Below are 19639 nucleotides of genomic sequence, written 5' to 3'. Positions count from 1 at the left end.
ACATATGTGTCCTGGCCCTGTAGGTGAGAAAGGGCTGTGTGGATGGCAGTGTTGACTGCATCATCCGTGGACCAGTTCTGGCGGTATGCAAACTGTAGAGGGTCCACAGTTGCCGCCGGGATGCTCTTTTTGATGTGGGTCATGACTATTCTTTCAAAGCACTTCATAACAATAGGAGTGAGTGCTATAGGGCGATAGTCATTCAAGCAGGTCACGTTGCTCTTCTTGGGTACGGGCACTATGGTGGTGGACTTAAAGCAGGTCGGTACAGATGCTTGTGCAAGCGACAGGTTAAATATGTCAGCAAGCACATCAGCTAGCTCTGATGAGCAAACCCAAAGTGCACGTCCTGAGATGTTGTCTGGGCCTGCTGCTTTTCGTGGGTTTGTTTTGTTCAGAACCCTGCGCACATCAGCTGATGTCACCATGAGAGGTGAGTCTGTGTTTACCAGATGCTAAAGTCCGATCTCCCCGGTAAGCAGCAAATGTTTCCAACTGGATCACCGAGTCCGGTATATCCTCCGTCAGCCAGGTTTCTGTGAAGGTGAGCACACAGCATTCCCTGATCTCACGTTGAGCTGTAATCCTTGCTCTTAGTTCGTCCATCTTGTTTTCAAGAGAGCGGACGTAGGCGAGCAGCAGGCTTTGTAGCGGTGGCCTAGTCGCTCTAGCTTTTAGCCTAGCATGCAGGCCGGCCCGCTTGCCTCGTTTACGCCTTGGATGCTTTGCTCGCCAGGTATTCAGCTCACCAGGCCCGCAAGCTGCTGCGTTCTCCCGGCGCAGAAGAAAGGCAAAGTCTGAGAGGCTAAATGAAAGTTCATGGTGAACCCTGCCGATGTTCAAAAGTGTCTCTCTGTTGTAATGTACTGCGTGAGTGTGTTGAATGTCCAAAATGAACAATAAAATAGCAAAAAATAGAAAAAAAACGGGAGAGTGTCACAGAGACGTCTGCCACGGAGGGCGCCATCTTTGCCCCTCCGATAACTCCGATAACTGATCATTTTTAAAAAAATGCTTTAATGAGGTGAGGTACCCGTATTGTGTGGGGATGAGCAAATGAAGTGCTCCTTTTTTCTCCTGCCAGTGACGTTAACGGCCTGTCGTAACTTCCCCTGAGCTCACTTGTAAACAAATGTTCACTGAGACATTTTGCGTGCTAGTTGTACCAAATGGTCTGCGACAAGGGGAAAAATACCCATAGAGCACACAAATAAAAACCTTATCAGCCACCTGAAACGCCACATCGCTACCACACTTGGCGCATGTTGTGCCGCAGCATTTGAAAATTGCAAAAGGTTAGCCAGAGACCTCTGTGGTGTCACACTGGCTGCTTGGAGCATGTGTCGGAATACAGTGCACTTTCCTGGGCCACAGCAGGTGGCTCCCTCCACCTCTATGCTCTGGTTCTCCTGATAGTAGTGATATGGTAGTAGCAATGTCAATATATTTGACTAGGACAAATCAACAGGTACAGTTGGTCAAATCCTAATTTGTTCGAAACCTTCTTACCTTCAGGTGTGCACAAAATCTAAATTATAAAAAAGTAGATAAAAAATCGGTTAACTGTATCATATCGGTCTTCAAAAGCAGGAAGTTATTGGTTAGAAAAAAATGATATTACGCATCTCTACTTTGTACCTATATATCACAAATGTATTTTTCAAAAATAAAAACTTTAATTTTCAGTTTAAATTGGATTTTTTACAACTACAAAACTTTGCTTTCATATGGCTCCATACTAGCTACTTTCTCCAAAAAGTAGTAAATTAGTAAGGGAATTGCTCCTTCATAAATGTAATTAGTTATCATAGAAAAGAATGATTCCGTTCGTTTGCGTTGCGTTTTTGAAATATGTTTATATGTCTGCCTTGTGTGTCTTAGAGATGTGATGTTTGCAAATGAGTCGGGTACTTTGAACGGTTCTTTCAGGTGAACGATGAGAATCGATATCTTACATTCTTTCATCGGCGAATCGGTTCTCATTGGGCACTTAAAAGAACAGTTAAAAAGACTTGACTCTTTGGTGGTGGCCGCCGTTACTTTTAATGCCATTACTCCCAAAACATCAAAAAAGCGCGTGAAACGTTTGAGTTAGTTTATTCTGAGAAGACATCAGTTGGACACACTTTTCTGTATTTCCAATCTTTAGTGAAGAAATTGTCTGGAAGATGTCACAAAGTTCAGCGCTGGCGATTCAGTCCATCCACTTTAGAGTTGGAGGAAGAAGCCTCGAACTAGGAAGTAACTACTCAATATCCTATACTCGGGTTCCACACTCACATGAGTGGGAGCGCGCTCTTACGTGTATCAGTGGTGTGGCTATACTGTATGTCTGCTTCTGACTGGTTGCAGCTTGTGTCAGTCTAGGGCAGGGGTCACCAACGTTTTTTCTTGCGAGAGCTACTTTTAGAAAATGAAAACAGCCACGAGCTACTCATTTTTGTTGAAATGATTTTCATACCTTATTTCAACCCAAACAGATCAAATATGCTTGTTTTACCAAAACATTCACAAAATGCTGGTATCCACAACTCACATTTTATGTTTCAGAATACTTTTCTTTCTAGTGTTCTCACATTATTAACTGAAAACCTGAAGGAAAAGCAGGCTTGCGGGCACCTCATGTGGTCGTTGGGGGCTACCTGGTGCCCGCGGGCACCACGTTGGTGACCCCTGGTCTAGGGTATGTGTGTGTGTGTCTTCTACAGTAAGTGACGCAAGCTGCAGCAAGCAGATAAGGTTGTCAAGCAACCTGTCTGTACAAAGTTCAAGCAATAGTGCTTCTATTGCTTTAATTCTACAGTGCTTCTGTGCTTTAATACTAGCCCTTTGTAACACGTGTGATCATCTTCTCTCCGGAAAAGCAACTCCAGGCTTGTACCAATGGTGAGTCTGTATTCATTTTGGGCTTTTATGCTTGTCTTTTGTGCTGAGACCCTTAATTTGTCCAGTACAGTCAGACAGGCTGTAGTGCGTAGTATTTGTCTGTGTTTAATACACAACCAGTATGTCAGTACCTTAATGTTGGCACCATGAACCTCAGCCAGAAGAATCTGTTCAGGCTTCAGACTGCACAGTTCGCTCAGCAGCTTCTTGAGTCCTGTGTATTTCTCGTCCATGTTTAACCTCAAGCCGTAGCGCACAGGAGTGGAACCGTCCAGTTTAATGACTGGAAAAACACAACAAAGCAATCTGTTAATCACCAACACAGCTGCAATGCAAGTGGTATAATACGCTTACCCGTTATCTCCAGATGCATGGAGCTATCCATCGGTAGGGGCAGGGACAAGAAGTTGAACGGGTCAAAACGTGAGCTGATGTGACCGCAGGTCTTGCACTTGACTTGGGACTTGAGCTGACCGTGGAACAGATCCACCACGATAGAACGGTTCCTGCGCAGGTGATTCTCCCATGCCTGACAGTTTAGAGCAACACACACACCTTGAACACAATGATTTGCCTCTTTGGTCCAACTGATGCAAACATCACCATCAGTGTTCACGTACAAGGATCTTTGGTCTTGCCCATGGTGGTGGAGAGGTTTGAATGTAAATGAATTCATTTATAATATTTATTTGGTAATGGTTTGATTTTCTTTTGAACTTGCATACGTGTTACATCATATACTGTATTACAATTCACAGTTCTACATGTCCAAAAAGGAATAGGAAGAAGAAAAGCTTATTTAATTCCACCCCCTTTCAATTTCCATTCCATCAATTGCTAATACATTTGTTTGTTTACTTCCTGTATTCCACATGTACCATTTATTAATTTATAAATAACTTAATACACTAGGTCCCCAACTTACGAACACCCGACGAGCGAACATTTGCGGATACGAACACAAACCGACTGGTCTATATTTTACTTTATTTTACCTTGTAGTCGCTCAATCAGTATTTATACTGCTACTGTACATGCTTGACCAGTAGAGGGCACTGTGACACTGCTAATGCGACGAACAGAGGCAGCGTTAGAGCTAATGGGACCAACAGAGGACGAGTTAGGCTGGGGAGATACAGTGTAAAGCTAAATGGAAAGTTATACAAAATTATACAACCCAGACAGAGCGTGTGATTAAAGTTTATGAAGCGTTAATAGGCCTGCTTAATTCCACACCATCCACAGAACACTAGCTCTTTTAGAAGAGTCTAACGACGACGACGATTTGTCCTTTTTTTCAATAACTCCTCCTCCAACTCCACCACGACGACGTATGCTCGACCACTCCTCTTCAAAAGTAAATAACATTTATCATTACGTATTATTATATCACTTTTATTATTGTTATTTTCATTAATTATCCTCGTTTAATATTACTACTGCATCCAAACTCATATTTACATACATACACATATACTGTATATGTATACACGTACATGTAGTACCTATATCATCGGTAATATTACCTTTTCCCCGACTTAAGAACAATTCGACATAAGAACGGTTGTCTGGAACCAATTGTGTTTGTAAGTTGGGGACCTAGTGTATGTTAAGGCAGTATAACAATGTGTTACAATAGGAGTTAAGGTTTGTATTCACTACGGATACGTTTTATATAACATTCATAATAAATAATACATATAATAATAATAAGTTCCATATTAAAAATAAACACACACATACTACATAAAGCCATGACTGAAAAAACTAATTTTCATTTCAACAGTGGTTTGTGGTGGGATTTTATCAAGTACGTGGCAGTCAAACTATTGAAATGTCATCCAAGAGAGACAATGTCATAAAAATGTGTCTGACCTCAGAGGCCACCTCCCAGTCGGGCCGCCCATCGCTGTCTTTGAGCTCCACGTACGGCTTCTCATGGACTCTGTTTAGGTCTTCGTGGAGGCCATCAAGCAAAAATGCCAGCAGCTCCTGGGAATCCTGCTGCTGGAAGCCGTTGAATCGAGGAGCATACTTTGCTATTGTCCACTGAAAAGGAAGCAGGCTAGTTTTCAAAAGGTGCTGAACAATGCAGAAGTCACCAAGGTGACTGGGAGTTATGAAGCAAAAGACCACCATTTGCCACCAAAAAAGGTCATCCAAAGTAAAATGACAGAAGATGAAAATGAATGTTCAGTTGTGGAGATGGAGAAGAATTAGTTTCACCCTGAGTTTGAGTGGAGCCACGTTCTTCTGTGTCCCGCTCCACAGCTCCATCACCAGATCACCGTAACATTTCGCCATGTGACCTCGCATGCCGATGGGGTTGGATCTGTCGGACAAATAAGTACGACTACAAACGCACCTTCATGATGTCAACAACAACAATGCCACTACATGTATTCCTAATCATATTTTACTGTATGGAACTTTCAGTTCCATTTCCCCACACGGTACACATTAGGGGTGGGGATCTGTGGCCACCTCACGATTCGATGCGATTATGATTCAGAGGCCTGCGATGCGATGCTAAAACGATTATCGATGCATCTTTTTTTTTGTGATCGATAGTTTGTCAGTTTTTTCATGCATAATTCTTTCTATATATAATTTCTTTTTACTCCCGGTGTACTACTAAAACAAAGCATATTTGTAATGATCCACAATTAAAATAAACATGAAACAGATTAAATTACTTCAATTATCTTTCAATAATTGGGAGGTTACATCTACTAACATATTTCCCATTGCACAGAACCCGCAGGAAAAGTAAAGTGCACCAGTAGCAGCATGTATAAAATTAACAAACTTCAGCATAATCTGAGTAACCAACATATAAAAATCTGCCATAATTCACAAATAACAGAGTTCTGAATCCAAACTAAAATCCTGAGCATAGAATCTGACAAAATAATATTTTTGCTGTATAGCAAAGTCAAAAACAGCTTTCATACAAAATATAGATTTCTGTACCAGTGGCTCTAATATAAGAATAATGCTTGCAGACATCAGTATATTATAAATAACCAGCAGAAACACTTTTCCGAGTTGGGTGGTTAATTAGTTATCACCTGCTCTATGGTTACCTGGTTGGCAGCAACTGGCTGCTGTTCCTCCTGGTTCGGTTGGAAACATGCTATGTGGTTTCTCATTTTGTTGTGTTCCCAAAATATTTTCAGCTTGTATGACAAAGCTTGCATATTGTCTGGCTCTTGTCCAGCTCATTTTTTTTTTCAACTATGTGAAAGCCATAGTGTTTCCAGACGCTCCCTTTAAATCCAGAGGGTGCGGGTCGGAGTTTACACTCAGCCATTCTGGTGGCATCTTAGACTTAGGTGCACCACCATAAACTGTCCGGGCGGCACTTCCGCTTTCCGTGTTTTTGTTCCGTTTTTTTGTTTCGCCAGCATCAATTATTGACATTTATGAATCGATTAATAATTGTCAATGTCCGCATCGCAATGTATCAAAGAAAAATAAATGGCTCTGATGATAGCTCCATCATAAACGCCACTTATAGTCCGGTGACAGTTATATATGGTTTTGTGCTCTTCATCATGTATTTTTTTTTTACTGACTTCGGTACATACCGAAAGGTGGCGTTGGCTTACTGTTCCACACCAAAATGCCATGAAATGGCATAAAAACTCAAATGGCACCTGTTGAGCTCATAGAGGTGTCTCCCCGAGATGAAGTAGTCTGTGAGAGGCCTGGTATTGCTCACACACTGAATACTCGAATTCATGAAACAGGTGTTGCCAAGGTTACTGAGGCCAGTGGCTCCTTTCTCTGTGGGTACTGTTGGAAAGAAAGGACATTTATGTTGCAAAGATTTGCTGCTGATTTGCAAGACAAGGAGCATTCATATTATATATATTGTATTCATATTAAACTGTAAACTTAGGGGAAACACTGACATCCATATCCAATACAGTCAAACCTTGGTTTTCAACCACTACCCCAGCTTTTGTTGAATTACCGATACCGTCATACCGATACATCCGATAACATTAAAATTAGCACAGACAACCGATAATTAAAAAGAAATGCTCCAATAGGGTGAGATTACCCGTACTGTGGGGAGTGAGCAAATCAAGTGCTCATTTTTTCTCCTGCCTGTGACGCCTGTCGTAATTTCCTGAGCTCACTTGTAAACAAACATTCACTTTATGATGAAGACATTTGCTAGTTGTACCAGATGCTCCACAAGGAAGGAAAAAAAAAAAAAACATCGAGCTAGCAAAAAACCTTATCAGCCACCTGAAACACCAAATTGCTGTGCTGCGGCGTTTCAAAAGTGCAAAATTTTGCCAGAGAACTGCATGTGTGTCACACTGGCTGCTCGGAGTGTGTGCCCGAATACAGTGAACCTTGCTGGGCCACGACTGGTGGCTCCTCTGCTTTTATACTCCGGTTCTCCTGACATCCGTAGCGGCACACCGGCTGCTCAGAGCATGTGTCAAAGTATAGCGCACTTTGCTGGGCCACAGCAGGTGCCCTCCCCCCCCGCCCTATACTCTGGTTCACCTGATAGTAGTTAGTGATGTGGTAGTAGTAAGGGCATGATATTTGATTAGGACAACAACAACAAGTACAGTTGGACAAATCAAAATTAGTTCCAGTCCTTACCTCCAGATGTGCACAAACTACAGTTAAATCAAAATTTAAAAAATTCTCAGAAAGTTATCAGTATCATATCAGTCTTGAGAAGCAGAAAGTTATCGGTATCAGTTTGAAAAAAAATATATATATATCATGCATCTCTAATTCACATAATTTCTTATGTGAAAAATTGCTTCAGTTTTTGTCTGACCTTTGTGAAGGAATTCACAATGAAAAGTGAGGAACCAGTGTGTATGCACTAGCAGTTAAAGGGAAGTGACGACATTAAATCATTGTGAGGAGTAAAATATAACACACTGTATGTTTTCTTACCTTTATGCCTTTCCATCTTACTGCTGTTGGTAATGAAAGACATCTCTTCAGGCCAGCTCATGTCTTTGTTCCTGACTATAGAGAACAAGAAAGTGTTCATAAATGCCAGAAATGTGTTATTGACACACCTATTAAAGAAGGACAAAATAGCATATTGACAAGCCTGAATGTAACCTGATAAATGTTTGAAATAACAAAGTTAGCTGCTGCATTATTACACTTGCATTATCTTCCAATAAACATCACCACCACTCCTCTGTTGTGCGCGAAGCTTTAAGACAAGTTACCAAAAGTCAAAATAAAATAAATGAAACGTTTAGGCTTCACACAGCTATTTTTGACTGTCCGTGTGAAGTAAAAACATCATCTGGCAGCTTTGGTGACATACATGGAATATTCCAAACCAGAATGCTGTCTGCTGGGTTCAACAATATTTTTACCAGCTCAGATTTCACTAAAAGCTTCTAAAATGTACTTTTAAGGAGCACCCGTATGCAAAGCTATCTGTCACTCATGCAGGAATACTCTGGAACTCCATGCAGGTTTTCATCTGGTGGGGTAAGGATGATTGGTAGAAAGGTCAGGGAGAAGCCCACAATCGCTAGTGATGATGTCAAGGGAGCACAGTCAGCAAAAATGACTTGTTATTTTTTATTTGACATTCTGACTGTTAAAATAACGCTCCCATAAAAAATAGTGTAATGTTCATATTTTCTAAGGGGGTAAACGCACAAAACAAATCAAATACTTATTTTCATCACTGTATAAATGTCTACCCCACAAATATACAACAACTCGTCTCTAAGAGACTATTTTTAGGCGAAAAATATTGTTTTAGGTTGAGGCCAACAGGGAAGATTGAGTTGAAGGTCAGAAAAGGTTGTTTGTTGGTTCTGCAGGGAAGTCCAGACTTACTTTCAATAACTAGCTGCTGCTCATCCTGGATCTTTAAATTTTCAAGCGTATGATCTTCATCGTCCAGCAGCGTGAGGTAGTTCTGCAGAAAGAAAGTGGGGGGGAAAAATGAAATTAGGAATACCATTAAGCGGACATTGAACTAGCCATTTTGGGAGCATTTTAAGAAGGCTAACAGGAAATAATAGTACAAGTTCAATTTCTTTGACTCGATACAAAAAGCTCAGTTTTACCTGTAAACACACTGAATTGTGCAAATTAAACGACGAATCCTCCATACCCAAACAAATCTGATTTACAGTAAGAGCAATGATAAAAGTAAAAGACAGCAATATAGCATGTGTAAGGTAAGAGAGTGACACTTACCTCACTGTTATATAACCACAGTCTAATGGTTTCCTCCTTGATGCGAAGCCTCTGAGACAGGTAGACATGGATGTCCTTGATGGTGGCCATACGGCTAAAGCAGGCTGTGTAGACCAACACCCGCTTCAGAGGAATGTTAGGGGATGGCACGTTACCTAATCAAGACATGGAGGAGGGAAAAAAGACCTTTTACCATTCAAGCAGGCCAAGAAAGATCATCCAGGCTGTCAAAACCTACTTCTCAATCTCAGCAGGTTTCTACTATGGGCACTTGTGTTCAACTGTTGACATTATTTTTGGGTCCTTACATTTTTTTTCAACCATTCCTTTTCCTTGACATTAGTTTACATCAGGGACGTCCAAACAAGGCCTAGCCCACATAGTGAAAAATGAAAGGATGTAACTTTGCCACTTTAATAATTTGGAAGATATGCTGACTTTTAGTTTTCTCCGGGTACTCCGGCTTCCTCCTACATTCCAAAAACATGCAGGTCAGGTTAATTGGCGACTCTAAATTGGCCATAGGTATGAATGTGAGTGTGAATGATTGTCTATATGTGCCCTGAGATTGGCTGGTGACCAGTCCAGGGTGTACCCCGCCTGTCGCCCGAAGTCAGCTAGGATAGGCTCCAGCTAACACCCGTGACCCTAATGAGAAGCGGTATAGAAAATGGATGGATGAATGCTGACTTTTATACATTTCAACAAAAAAGTACATCCCAGCTTTGCGATATTGGTGAAAAAGCCTATTATTAGTAACAACTCCGCTCTTTGCTCTTCTTTCCCCATTTTTGCTGTTTTTGTTTTAATTTTCCAAATATTTAAACTTTCTTCTTAAAATAATCTTAGTAAATTTTTTTTCTGGTAATATTATGACTTAATATCCATAGTATGTTGACTTTATTCTCATAATATACGTTTTTCCACAACCTAGGGCTGTCAAAGTTAACACGTTAATAACAAGTTAATGGAAATTCTCGTATACGTAATTAACCTGCGCACGTCCTGTTTTACCCATGGAAACGCAGCGGTGTGGCAGTGGATGTGGAGCCACAAGCGGGAACAAATATTGAGCAGAAATGGAGAAAGAAAAGGGTATTTTGAATGGTAAATTTAGCTTCAAAGCCCTGGCAGATGGCTCTCTCCACAAGACCAATTTTATTTGTATCTACTGTCACTGTGAGTTGAGTTATCACTGGAGTACGTCAAGTCTCAAACGCCAGAGAGAAGATTCTAGAGCACTGCAAGTCCCAACTACCCTGTGTTTTCTTTTTTTTTTCTTTCGATGCGAGCCGTCTCTCAACTGATGTTTTGCTTTGAACTGCAAGCTAAAACTTTGGTTAGGAGGTGGTAGTTACCGGCAGGCATAACCAAAGACAGCTATTTGGGGGCTTGTGTCAATGTGACAAAGGCGGCAGTGAGTGAGCACACACACAGCGTTCAATAAGATGGCAGTAGTGATTAGTGTTTGTGCTATAACTGTGTTAGTCAATATGACATACTTCGTTGAAGTAGCCAGACTAAGAAAAGTGTGATAAAGTGTGTGTAAAAGACTTTTTGTGTGTGTGTGTGTAAAAGAGTGTTTGGAAGTCAAGTGTAAGCTATAGCCTGATTGCACTACAGTATATGGGTGTAGTCCTACTTTTATAAACTATTGGTTGTTTTTCAGCACTGTATTTTTTGTACGTTGTCAATATTTATCTTTCTAAATCCCTGTTTTCATTTCACTTACCACTTGGGTGATTTTGCAAACCTTTATGTTAGTCACATTTTGTGAGATTATTTGCTTGAATAGAATGATATTTGAGTGATGGACAGTTTACCTTACCAATTTCTACTTGTTGTACATTGTGTTTGTTTTTTATACACTGAGGTCCTTTTTGTGCTGTTATAAAACAGTATTTTTAATAAACAAAAATTTGCATAAAGCAAACATATTATATAGTCTCATGTGGATAGTTGTATTACATTTTTTTTAAAATAACCTTTCAAAATGTATACTTATTATAGATAAAAAGTTTCTATCAGCCATTAGTTGCGACTAATTTTGAGTTAACTATAGACAGCATGTGATTAATCGTGATTAAATATTTTAATCGATTGACAACTCTACTAAAACCTAATTTTTTTTTAAATTGGAGCTGCTGCTGGAATTTCAATTTTCCAACAATTGCAACTTTCTTCTTGTAATTATGACTTTATTGCCACAGCATTTTGACTTTATTCTTGTAACATTTTCCGCAACTTAATTTTCCAAAAATTACAACTTTGTGTTTTGTTTTTCATAAAATTACAGTAGTGTTTTTTTTTTATGAAAAAAACATCTTCCTTTCATTTTTTTAAAATTTATGCTACCAGAATGACGTTATTATTCCTCATAATATTCTAAAATTATTCTCGTAAAATTATAACTTTGTTAAAACTCCAACTTTTTTCTCAGAATATTTAGACTTTATTGTCATAAAATGACTGCTGATTTTTTAAATGTTTTTTTCACATTTCTTGTTAATTTATACTTTTAGAATGTGCTGCAGGCCAATAAAAAATGGCCTGAGCCACATTTTGGACAACCCTGCTTTAGATGTTCTCTCATGTATGCTGGGTTAAAATTATGCATATAAGTTCAGATACACTGCCTGGCCCCCCAAAAGGTCTGGATTTAAGTAAACAATAAGTAAGTTCATCACTATTTAAGACCGTATGTAGAATTTTGATGCAAGATGTACATGGCATAATCATTCCACCCTAGAAAAAGAATGGTTCAAATAAATCATTATTAGCATTCATGCCCATGATGAATGTATGCCCACTTGACCTATGGAAAGGGTAACCTTTGTGGACTGGTCTTACCCATATTGAGCCAGATGTTGGACTGGGAAGAGGAGCGTGTGGCTGACTGATGGCGTAGGAAGAGGAGGTAGCAAGGGAAAAGCTCCAGTTCTGCTTGGGCAGTCTTGCTATCCAAGATGACCTGTATGAATGAAGGTTAAAGGTCCAAATCTTCGTCATTGTGAGGTGTTGCTCTTTGCTGATTGAAATTAAAAGACATGACAGTGTTGTTTGCGTCACAATTACAGTACTATTTGGGGCTACCTGCTCACCCTTCTTCATAAATACATAACGCACCATAGAATAAGAAGACGTAGCAGGAAGGATCGGTGATGCCACCTTAGTAACTTTTGTCCCTATTTAGAGAGTAATCGCAGCCCGTGAGGTAATTGTTAAAAAAAAAAGACTGCCGACAAATCTAGGGTGAATGTGGAGACTTTGAAATTAAAGTGCTGTACGTATCCCTCTTCTCGACGAGTGCTACTGTGGGCACTAGTGTTGTTTTTGGCAGCTATCTTATTTTTACAGTAGTCTTAGTCTTATGGACGAAAATGCTTCTTGTTTTGGTCACATTTTAGTCCTTTGTATTATGTGATAAGTTCTATTCCTGATTTAGTCAACAAACACAAAACAAAACAAAAAAAAACGTTTGTCAATTAAAAAAAATAAAAAAAAAATAAAAATAAATAAATATAACGTGTGTCAAACCGGACCAGGACAGTGGAAAGTTTCAGGTGCAATGCTTAAAAAAACGCTTTAAACTTTTTTTTCTATGTAAATACATATCAATTTAGGAAAGATGGGCCATTATTTTATTTAAAAAAATAATATAGTTACAAATCCCATAGTTTTTTTCAATGTTTATGGTGTTGAACGCGGCCACTTCTCCCATTTTAGAGACGGTCCTTGAACCCACCATTGTGCGCATGCCAACTTTCTCCCACGCTGCAGACAGACAGACTACTATGCTGTATTTTTACACTTTTTCTTTCACCTCATATTTGGTCCCAAATGCTGATGCTATGTGGGAATGCATAAAAGGTAAGGGTTCGATGACGTTATTGAGCGCTAATGTGCATATTTTATGTTGCACAACCTCAAGTTAATTCATGCTAGCACACAGCTTTTTACCACACACATCAAACAGCAACATAATAAAATCAGTGTTGTGACTAATGCTGCAACTAATGATTATTTTCTTAATCCATTAATTTGGTCTGTATACTACCAGAGTTTGATCTGCATTGCCAGCTGTATGTGGGTTTAATTTTTTGTTTTTGTTGGAAGCCTTTATGTACAGAGAGTACAGGTTTGGTAGCCTCTGGATTGGGTCTCTGCTTTTGGCAGATGATGTAGTTCTGCTGGCTTCATCAGGCTTCGATCTTCTACTCTCAGTGAGTGTGAAGAGGCTGGGAAGAGGATCAGCACCCCCCAAGCAGAGTAAATGGTCCTCAGGCAGATCCAGGTTGGGGGTGAGATCCTCCAAACCGACCCCGGATGAGCGTAAGGAGATGTTGGAAGGTTTTAGATGGCGACCACATATAATCACATGATTTCAGTTTATTTTTCCATCTAAAAGGGTTTGAGAGTTCCTGGTGAGTGTATGTAAACATCCGGTTACAATTGCACAAAGTAATTGAACTTGATAAGTATCAGAAGTCATCAAATAAAAGCAAGTGCAGCACAGGTGTGCAACCTTCACTTACGGGTCGTGGCAGGCTGAGATTGGCACCATACCAGTGGTAAAGTGCCCGCCACACTGGCTCTGGCACAATCTTAAAGTCTCGATCATTCCGCAAGCAGCGCTTCAGCCGACCACCCTCCATGGTCAATGTCGGAGCCTGCAGGGGCAAAGCACAAACTTAAATGTATACATGAAAACAATGCTCATTAATTACAGAAAAACATGTATTGCACATTTAATTACACTTCTCTGTTTCTGCTGTGGTGTCATTTTTTAGGGCAAAAACAACAATTTTTTTGTCCTTTAAAATTTCTGCATTATAACCTTTATGGGTAACCTTCTGAAATAATGTACTTTAAAACTTTTGATTCCAGTAGATATAATTGATTTATGACTTCAAGTAGCCTCTGTTATTGGAATGTTGATCTCAATATGACCACTGCCATGGCTACCCGGCACCCATAGCAGCCATTGGGCAATGAACTGCTCTGCTGTTGGTAATGCATTATGGGTAGAAGTATTTGAACGATTAGTAGTAGTTCTGAAGTAAAGGAGATATCACAAGATTAGAACATGACCACATATTAGCTGCACTGACGTCTATACACCAGAAAATTATGGTACTTTTTGCCGCACTGTACATAGAATAAAAGTTCTTTGCAGAGATCTCAGCAGCAGATCTCAGACTGTGTCATATAAATGAGCATACTATAAAATATTCAATTTGGATAACAGTTTGTTGTTCTGGTTGGCGATGTCACTCACTACATTTATAATGTCAATTTTTTTTTGTCAATGTCATTTTTCAGATTGCCAATTCCGAATCCACGTTATTTTGCGAGTTCAAACTCTGTGAGCCCACGCAATCCCACACAAAGGTTTTTGCTGAATTACAGTCAATGTTTCTTTTTCTAGGGTGGCAGTAGCTCAACCTGTCAACCTCTCTGTCAGATAGTAGTGTACTTTCAAATAAATCACAAGATAACTATACATATACAGTAGTACCTCGCATAACGTAAGCCTCCTTTTACGTAAATTCCACTGAAAGTAAAGAATTTATGTAAAGTTTTTGCATTGTATTACGGAAGAAATTCCATATAACGTAAAGTGTCAAGTAGGTGCAAGTTTTTTTTTTCCAATCAACTTTATTAATGCCTCAAGTCGGTGCAAGTTCAGACTAACACTTGGTGACGCCTTCTGACGCTTCACACTCTCATTGGCTGATTTTCGGGGCACTGCCTCCGCCCTCATCTCATTGGCTGACTTATACAGCATGTACATGAGTTTGTGTGAGAGACAGGCTTCTCCCTTCAACCTCCCTTCCTCTTCGTAGTCGCCCTTAAACTAACTTAAACAATTAAGTTAAGTTACAAATTAAAATTTTGCACACAGCATTATCGTGTAGTGCGTGTGTGTTTGTCTGTGAGGCCAGCTGACTCTTAGACTCTTTGAGTCGCGTTTCGACTCAGGCTAGTCCTTCTCCTCCTTCCTGCCTCCACTTGCGCTCCTGATCAAGACATCTCGTGAACGGTAAGATTGTTTTTGTTTTTCAGTTTTATTCATTTACAGTAACCTTATTTATTACCTTATTTTATATTGGAATGTTACTCTACTATGTTTATGCTAACGTTTTCTTATATTTTCCCACCATATTTGGTAGACTTTGAATATTTTGAAGTGCCGAAGGGGTGAGTTTGGGAGGATCTTGGAACGGATTAGGCTATTTACATGTATTTTACGCTTCGTATAACATAAAAACCCTATAACATAAAGGTTCTCGGAACGGATTATTTACGTTGGAGGGGCGTCTACTGTATAAATATACCTGCAATACAGCTGCAACAAAGAAGCACTCGGAGAGCGCAGACCTCTGCCGAGCGGCATATTCCCCCCCATATTGTGATTTACAACAAAATATTAATGCTACATTTTTTGGATTGATATTTTGTAGCACCTGTTGGTGTATTTTTTTTCCAAGTGCTCCAAGTGCTAACACCATCTTTTGTGGAGTTACATGCACGGATGCCGAAAAGGAATCTTGCAATGTCAAGAATCCTTTAAAAATATTCCTAGATCCAGGCAGTGATCCGGATCACTCCCAAAATGTAATCAGCTGTTCAATATCCCATTTCCGACAATTCCTGGAAATTTCATCTAAATCCGTTCAGATCTTTAAGTAAGTTATTTTGAACACAAAAAAACAGATAAACCGCAGCAAAAACATAACCTCAGCTCTGCGCTTGCGCTGTGCTTGGCGGAGATAAACATACACACAAATGCACACACACATCCTTTACCTTGGTAGGCTCAGTTGCAACCAAAGCCTGATTGTCAATGGCCCCCGGCCTTTGTGCTGCCTGATGGGAGAGGTGCCCATTGGCTGAGGGGGAAAAAAAAAAGCTCATTATTATTGTTCCATGCATCCTAAGCAGCTTTTAATAGTACTCATGTAGCTATTGTCCTGTTATATTGTCAGCTGTCAATAAAAGACATGAAAGCCATTATTCCTTCAATTTGCTTGTATTTCACTCAGAACTTGCAAGACCTCAGCAGGCATCGTAAAACCCTTGTTTGCATTAACGAGAGATAAAACACAACACAGTGTAATCACACTCATACAGCCTGAGCTGTGCACACACACAGCCGCACTAGCATGCTCTGCTAAACTAAGCTAACCTAGATAGTTTCCACTGACACTCCATAAGACTGGAATTTCCAAGTTTTTTCGCCAACTTTTGCCAGTGTGTCAGGTCGGGGGGTGATGAGATTCCGCAAGGATTGAGAGGTCCGCCGGGAAAATACTTCCTCACACAAATGTCCTTTCTTTTCACAAAGACAGCATTTCATTCACATGTCAATTTACGCCAGATACCGCATTTAAAAGTAAATTCCATTTTTATTGGCCAATTCCGAGATTGTATCTGCAATTTCCTTATTGTGGAAATCATCGGGCCCAATTTTATTTTAGTAACCTTTACCCTTTCCTTTCCTCTTGGATCTGTTTGTGGACACTCATCAAATACTTTGTGTGAATAAACCACCACTGTGTACATTAAAAAATACAAAGAAAGTAAGTTCATCAGCTTTTTTGTTTTTGTGTTTTGACCATCTTTTGTTATCCATAATAAATGCTGTAAATGACAATCTTTTTATTTGGAATTTAAGAGTAATGTCATAGGCTCCAGCATGCCCCGCAACCCTAATGAGGAGAAGAGGTATAGAAAATGGATGGAGTAATGTCAATAGTTTATACAGTAGAATCAAACAAATGTTCGCTGCTTCTCAGACATACAGTAAAATCAGAGAAAATTATCGTTATGCAGTGCTGTATGTCCCCTTTCAGTTATACCGACAACATTTGGCAGCATTGACAAGATGAATACACAGTATTTGATCAACCAGCATTTTCTCCCATGTACATGGTCAAATGGACAAATAAAGATGGAAAACAGCAACAAAAAAAATAGGCAAAAAAAACAAGAAAAAGTCTAAAGACTGACCTATTTCTGTAGCATCTGATGCACTTGCCATAGCATCCAAAGATATTTGGGTTACAGGGCTCATGGTTCCCAGCCCGTCAAATCTGTCTGCAGACGTGGCTGCTGACATCCGACTTTGCAGTGCGCTCAGGATGGATTGCTGCTCCACAGCAACGCCCTTTGGCTCCTGGGCAGGGAAGAACAGCGTGGTTATGTAGGATGCAACTTTGATGTTTTTTTGTTTTGTTTTGATAATTCTAATTTGTATATAATGGCATTGTGAAATATGCCACATTAAAGCAGACCTTTGTCTGTGTGATGGAAAATGGTGATGTGGTCATATTCACACTACAGTAGACCATGATGGACTCCTCCCACTCCTGACCCCACTGATCATTTGTGCTATACGACCTGTTTGCTTGTGCCATCACTTCTCTTCTGCTGCAAGTTCTCTGACTTTGTGGATTATTTCTAGTCTTATTTGGAGTCCTTGTGATTATTTAAAAGGAAAATTGCACCTTTTTTGGAATTTTGTCCATCATCAACAATTTCTTTGTGGATTACGTGAACACACGTCTTTCTCTTTTCTGTGCGTTAAAGATATCAAATCAACTAAAAAGAGGCACCTATGAATACATGTACTGGGATGCACCTATTCCGCCTTTAAAGCCTTCTGAAAAAAACTGCAAACAGCGTCAACAACGCTCCATTTACATAATGTGACCTGCATATCAACCAAGCTACAGCGACATTGTTATTATTATTGTTATCAACATTGTTACGCTGAAGAACTTTACTGGCGTCACCTCGCCACACCACAACAGCTAGCTACTAGCCGGCTAGCGACTAGCTTCACCACACACTCACTCACAATGCCTCAGGCCACCACCAAGAAAGGTTAACGCTACATATTGGAGCTGCCGCCACTACTGCTGTGTTTTTGTTTTAGACTTTGGAAAAGTTAACGCTAGGTGTAGCAGTCCCTTTGTCTCAGTGTGTGGAGGCGTGACTGCTAGTATACACACAGTGTGTAAGAGTGTAGCCTTGTGAGGAGCAATGCAAGGTGACATAATAGAAATTAAATTAGTAGATTGCAATATAATGTCATATATTTTTTCATTTTACTTAAAAGTAATGGTAAAATCTTGTTTCGTCTTGTTCTCGTAGACCCAATCTCATGTATCTTTCATGTCTCATGACACCCCTAGTTGATAGTATTTCATGATTAAAATGTTAAAGTGTTTCAATGGAGTGGGGGCCACTACTGAGGAATATGGCTACAATATGACTTACATAATTAGTGTAGTCCTTCCACTGCTGCCACCATAGTGTAGATATGAGAAACCAGCTGTGGCCATGCTGCAGCCCTCGTCTGTTTTCCCTCTCCAGCCAACCCCTATTGACACGAAATACACAACATTTCAACATTCTAAAGTCGAGTGTCAGTACAAAGATGATTTATGTACCTGATAATTTGCCCTTCCTCTTCTGGAGAAGCAGGTCTGAGCCCCAGAACAATGTGGCAAACCTGTACCAAGACAAGCAAGCAGTACAAAGCACGTAGGTAAAACACAGCACAACAGTAAGTACCAGGGTTGTGAACAATAAACCAATGTGACCGGATATGACGTTTGACAAGCGAGAGATCTGGCTGCTTCGGTAGCAGCCTCCTGGATGAATTAAAGGGACTGTAAGCAACTCGCTACAAATATATATATATATATATATATATATATATATATATATATATATTTTACATAAAAAGTATAAGATCACCACCACAGTCTAATGGTTTCAAAAAACAGAAAAAGCGTATTTATTTCAACTGCATAAAAATTGTCAAATTTTAGTTAGATCGTACATGTCCGTGGCGCGTGCACATTCACAACAGCCGTCTCAGAGAAGTAAGCGACTATTTTGAGTCATTGTGTGCTTATGTCCAAACTTATGTCCAGTAAGGGCTACATAGTGAAAGATGAACGGATGACACTTTTATACTTTGTAGTAACGCAACACATATAGATGTGCTGAGTTATATTCTTATATTTATATTTTTATATATTTTTATATTCTAAGAAAAAATCGTATGTGTCATATACTGTAGGTGGAAAAAGCCCATTATTAGTATCAACTTCACTCTGCTTTTTTCCCATTTTGTGTTTTTTTTTAAATTTTGCAAATACCTCAACTTTCTTTAACTTTATTTAGCTTTGTTTTACATGACTTAAAAAAATTGATCTTTTTCAAATGTAATATTTCAACTCTGTGCTACTAAAATTACATTATTTTTCCTCATAATATCAGTCTTGTAAAATGGCGTCTTTTTTCTTGTTAGAATACGACTTTTTTTCTCTTAATATTTTGACTTTATTCTCTCTAAATTGCAGTTGTTTTTTTAATTTTTGCTGTGTTTTTTTAAATATAATTTTCCAACTATTTTAACTCTTTTCTTGTAAATTTTCTCATAATTATGACTTTATTCCTATAATATTTTGACTTTATTCTCATAATATTACACTTTCTCCGCAACCTAAATTTATTTGTT

General features: G+C 39.4%; 1 protein-coding gene across 7 annotated transcripts in view; it reads right to left on the bottom strand.

The window, feature by feature from the left end:
* usp32 (ubiquitin specific peptidase 32) overlaps positions 1-19639 on the bottom strand; it is a 60176-nt gene that overhangs the window by 14337 nt on the left and 26200 nt on the right. For all 7 annotated transcript variants that reach the window (XR_008573143.1, XR_008573145.1, XR_008573147.1 and 4 more), the window contains 14 exons: positions 18561-18622; positions 18388-18490; positions 17116-17281; positions 15913-15995; positions 13638-13772; positions 11953-12073; positions 9103-9257; positions 8737-8818; positions 7822-7896; positions 6546-6684; positions 5113-5218; positions 4762-4935; positions 3241-3415; positions 3018-3169 (listed from right to left, as the gene is read on the bottom strand). Coding sequence is in view for 2 of the 7 variants with exons in the window: in XM_054794170.1 (XP_054650145.1) it covers positions 3018-3169; positions 3241-3415; positions 4762-4935; positions 5113-5218; positions 6546-6684; positions 7822-7896; positions 8737-8818; positions 9103-9257; positions 11953-12073; positions 13638-13772; positions 15913-15995; positions 17116-17281; positions 18388-18490; positions 18561-18622 (1728 nt within the window). In the remaining 5 variants the exon portion in view is untranslated. The remainder of the gene's footprint in view (positions 1-3017; positions 3170-3240; positions 3416-4761; positions 4936-5112; positions 5219-6545; positions 6685-7821; positions 7897-8736; positions 8819-9102; positions 9258-11952; positions 12074-13637; positions 13773-15912; positions 15996-17115; positions 17282-18387; positions 18491-18560; positions 18623-19639) is intronic.

Source organism: Dunckerocampus dactyliophorus, chromosome 12 (assembly GCF_027744805.1).
Source record: "Dunckerocampus dactyliophorus isolate RoL2022-P2 chromosome 12, RoL_Ddac_1.1, whole genome shotgun sequence".
In the NCBI taxonomy this organism is placed as follows: Eukaryota; Metazoa; Chordata; class Actinopteri; order Syngnathiformes; family Syngnathidae; genus Dunckerocampus; species Dunckerocampus dactyliophorus.
The sequence above is the reverse complement of the archived record's forward strand: the minus strand, read 5'-3'. Positions and strand labels throughout refer to the sequence as shown.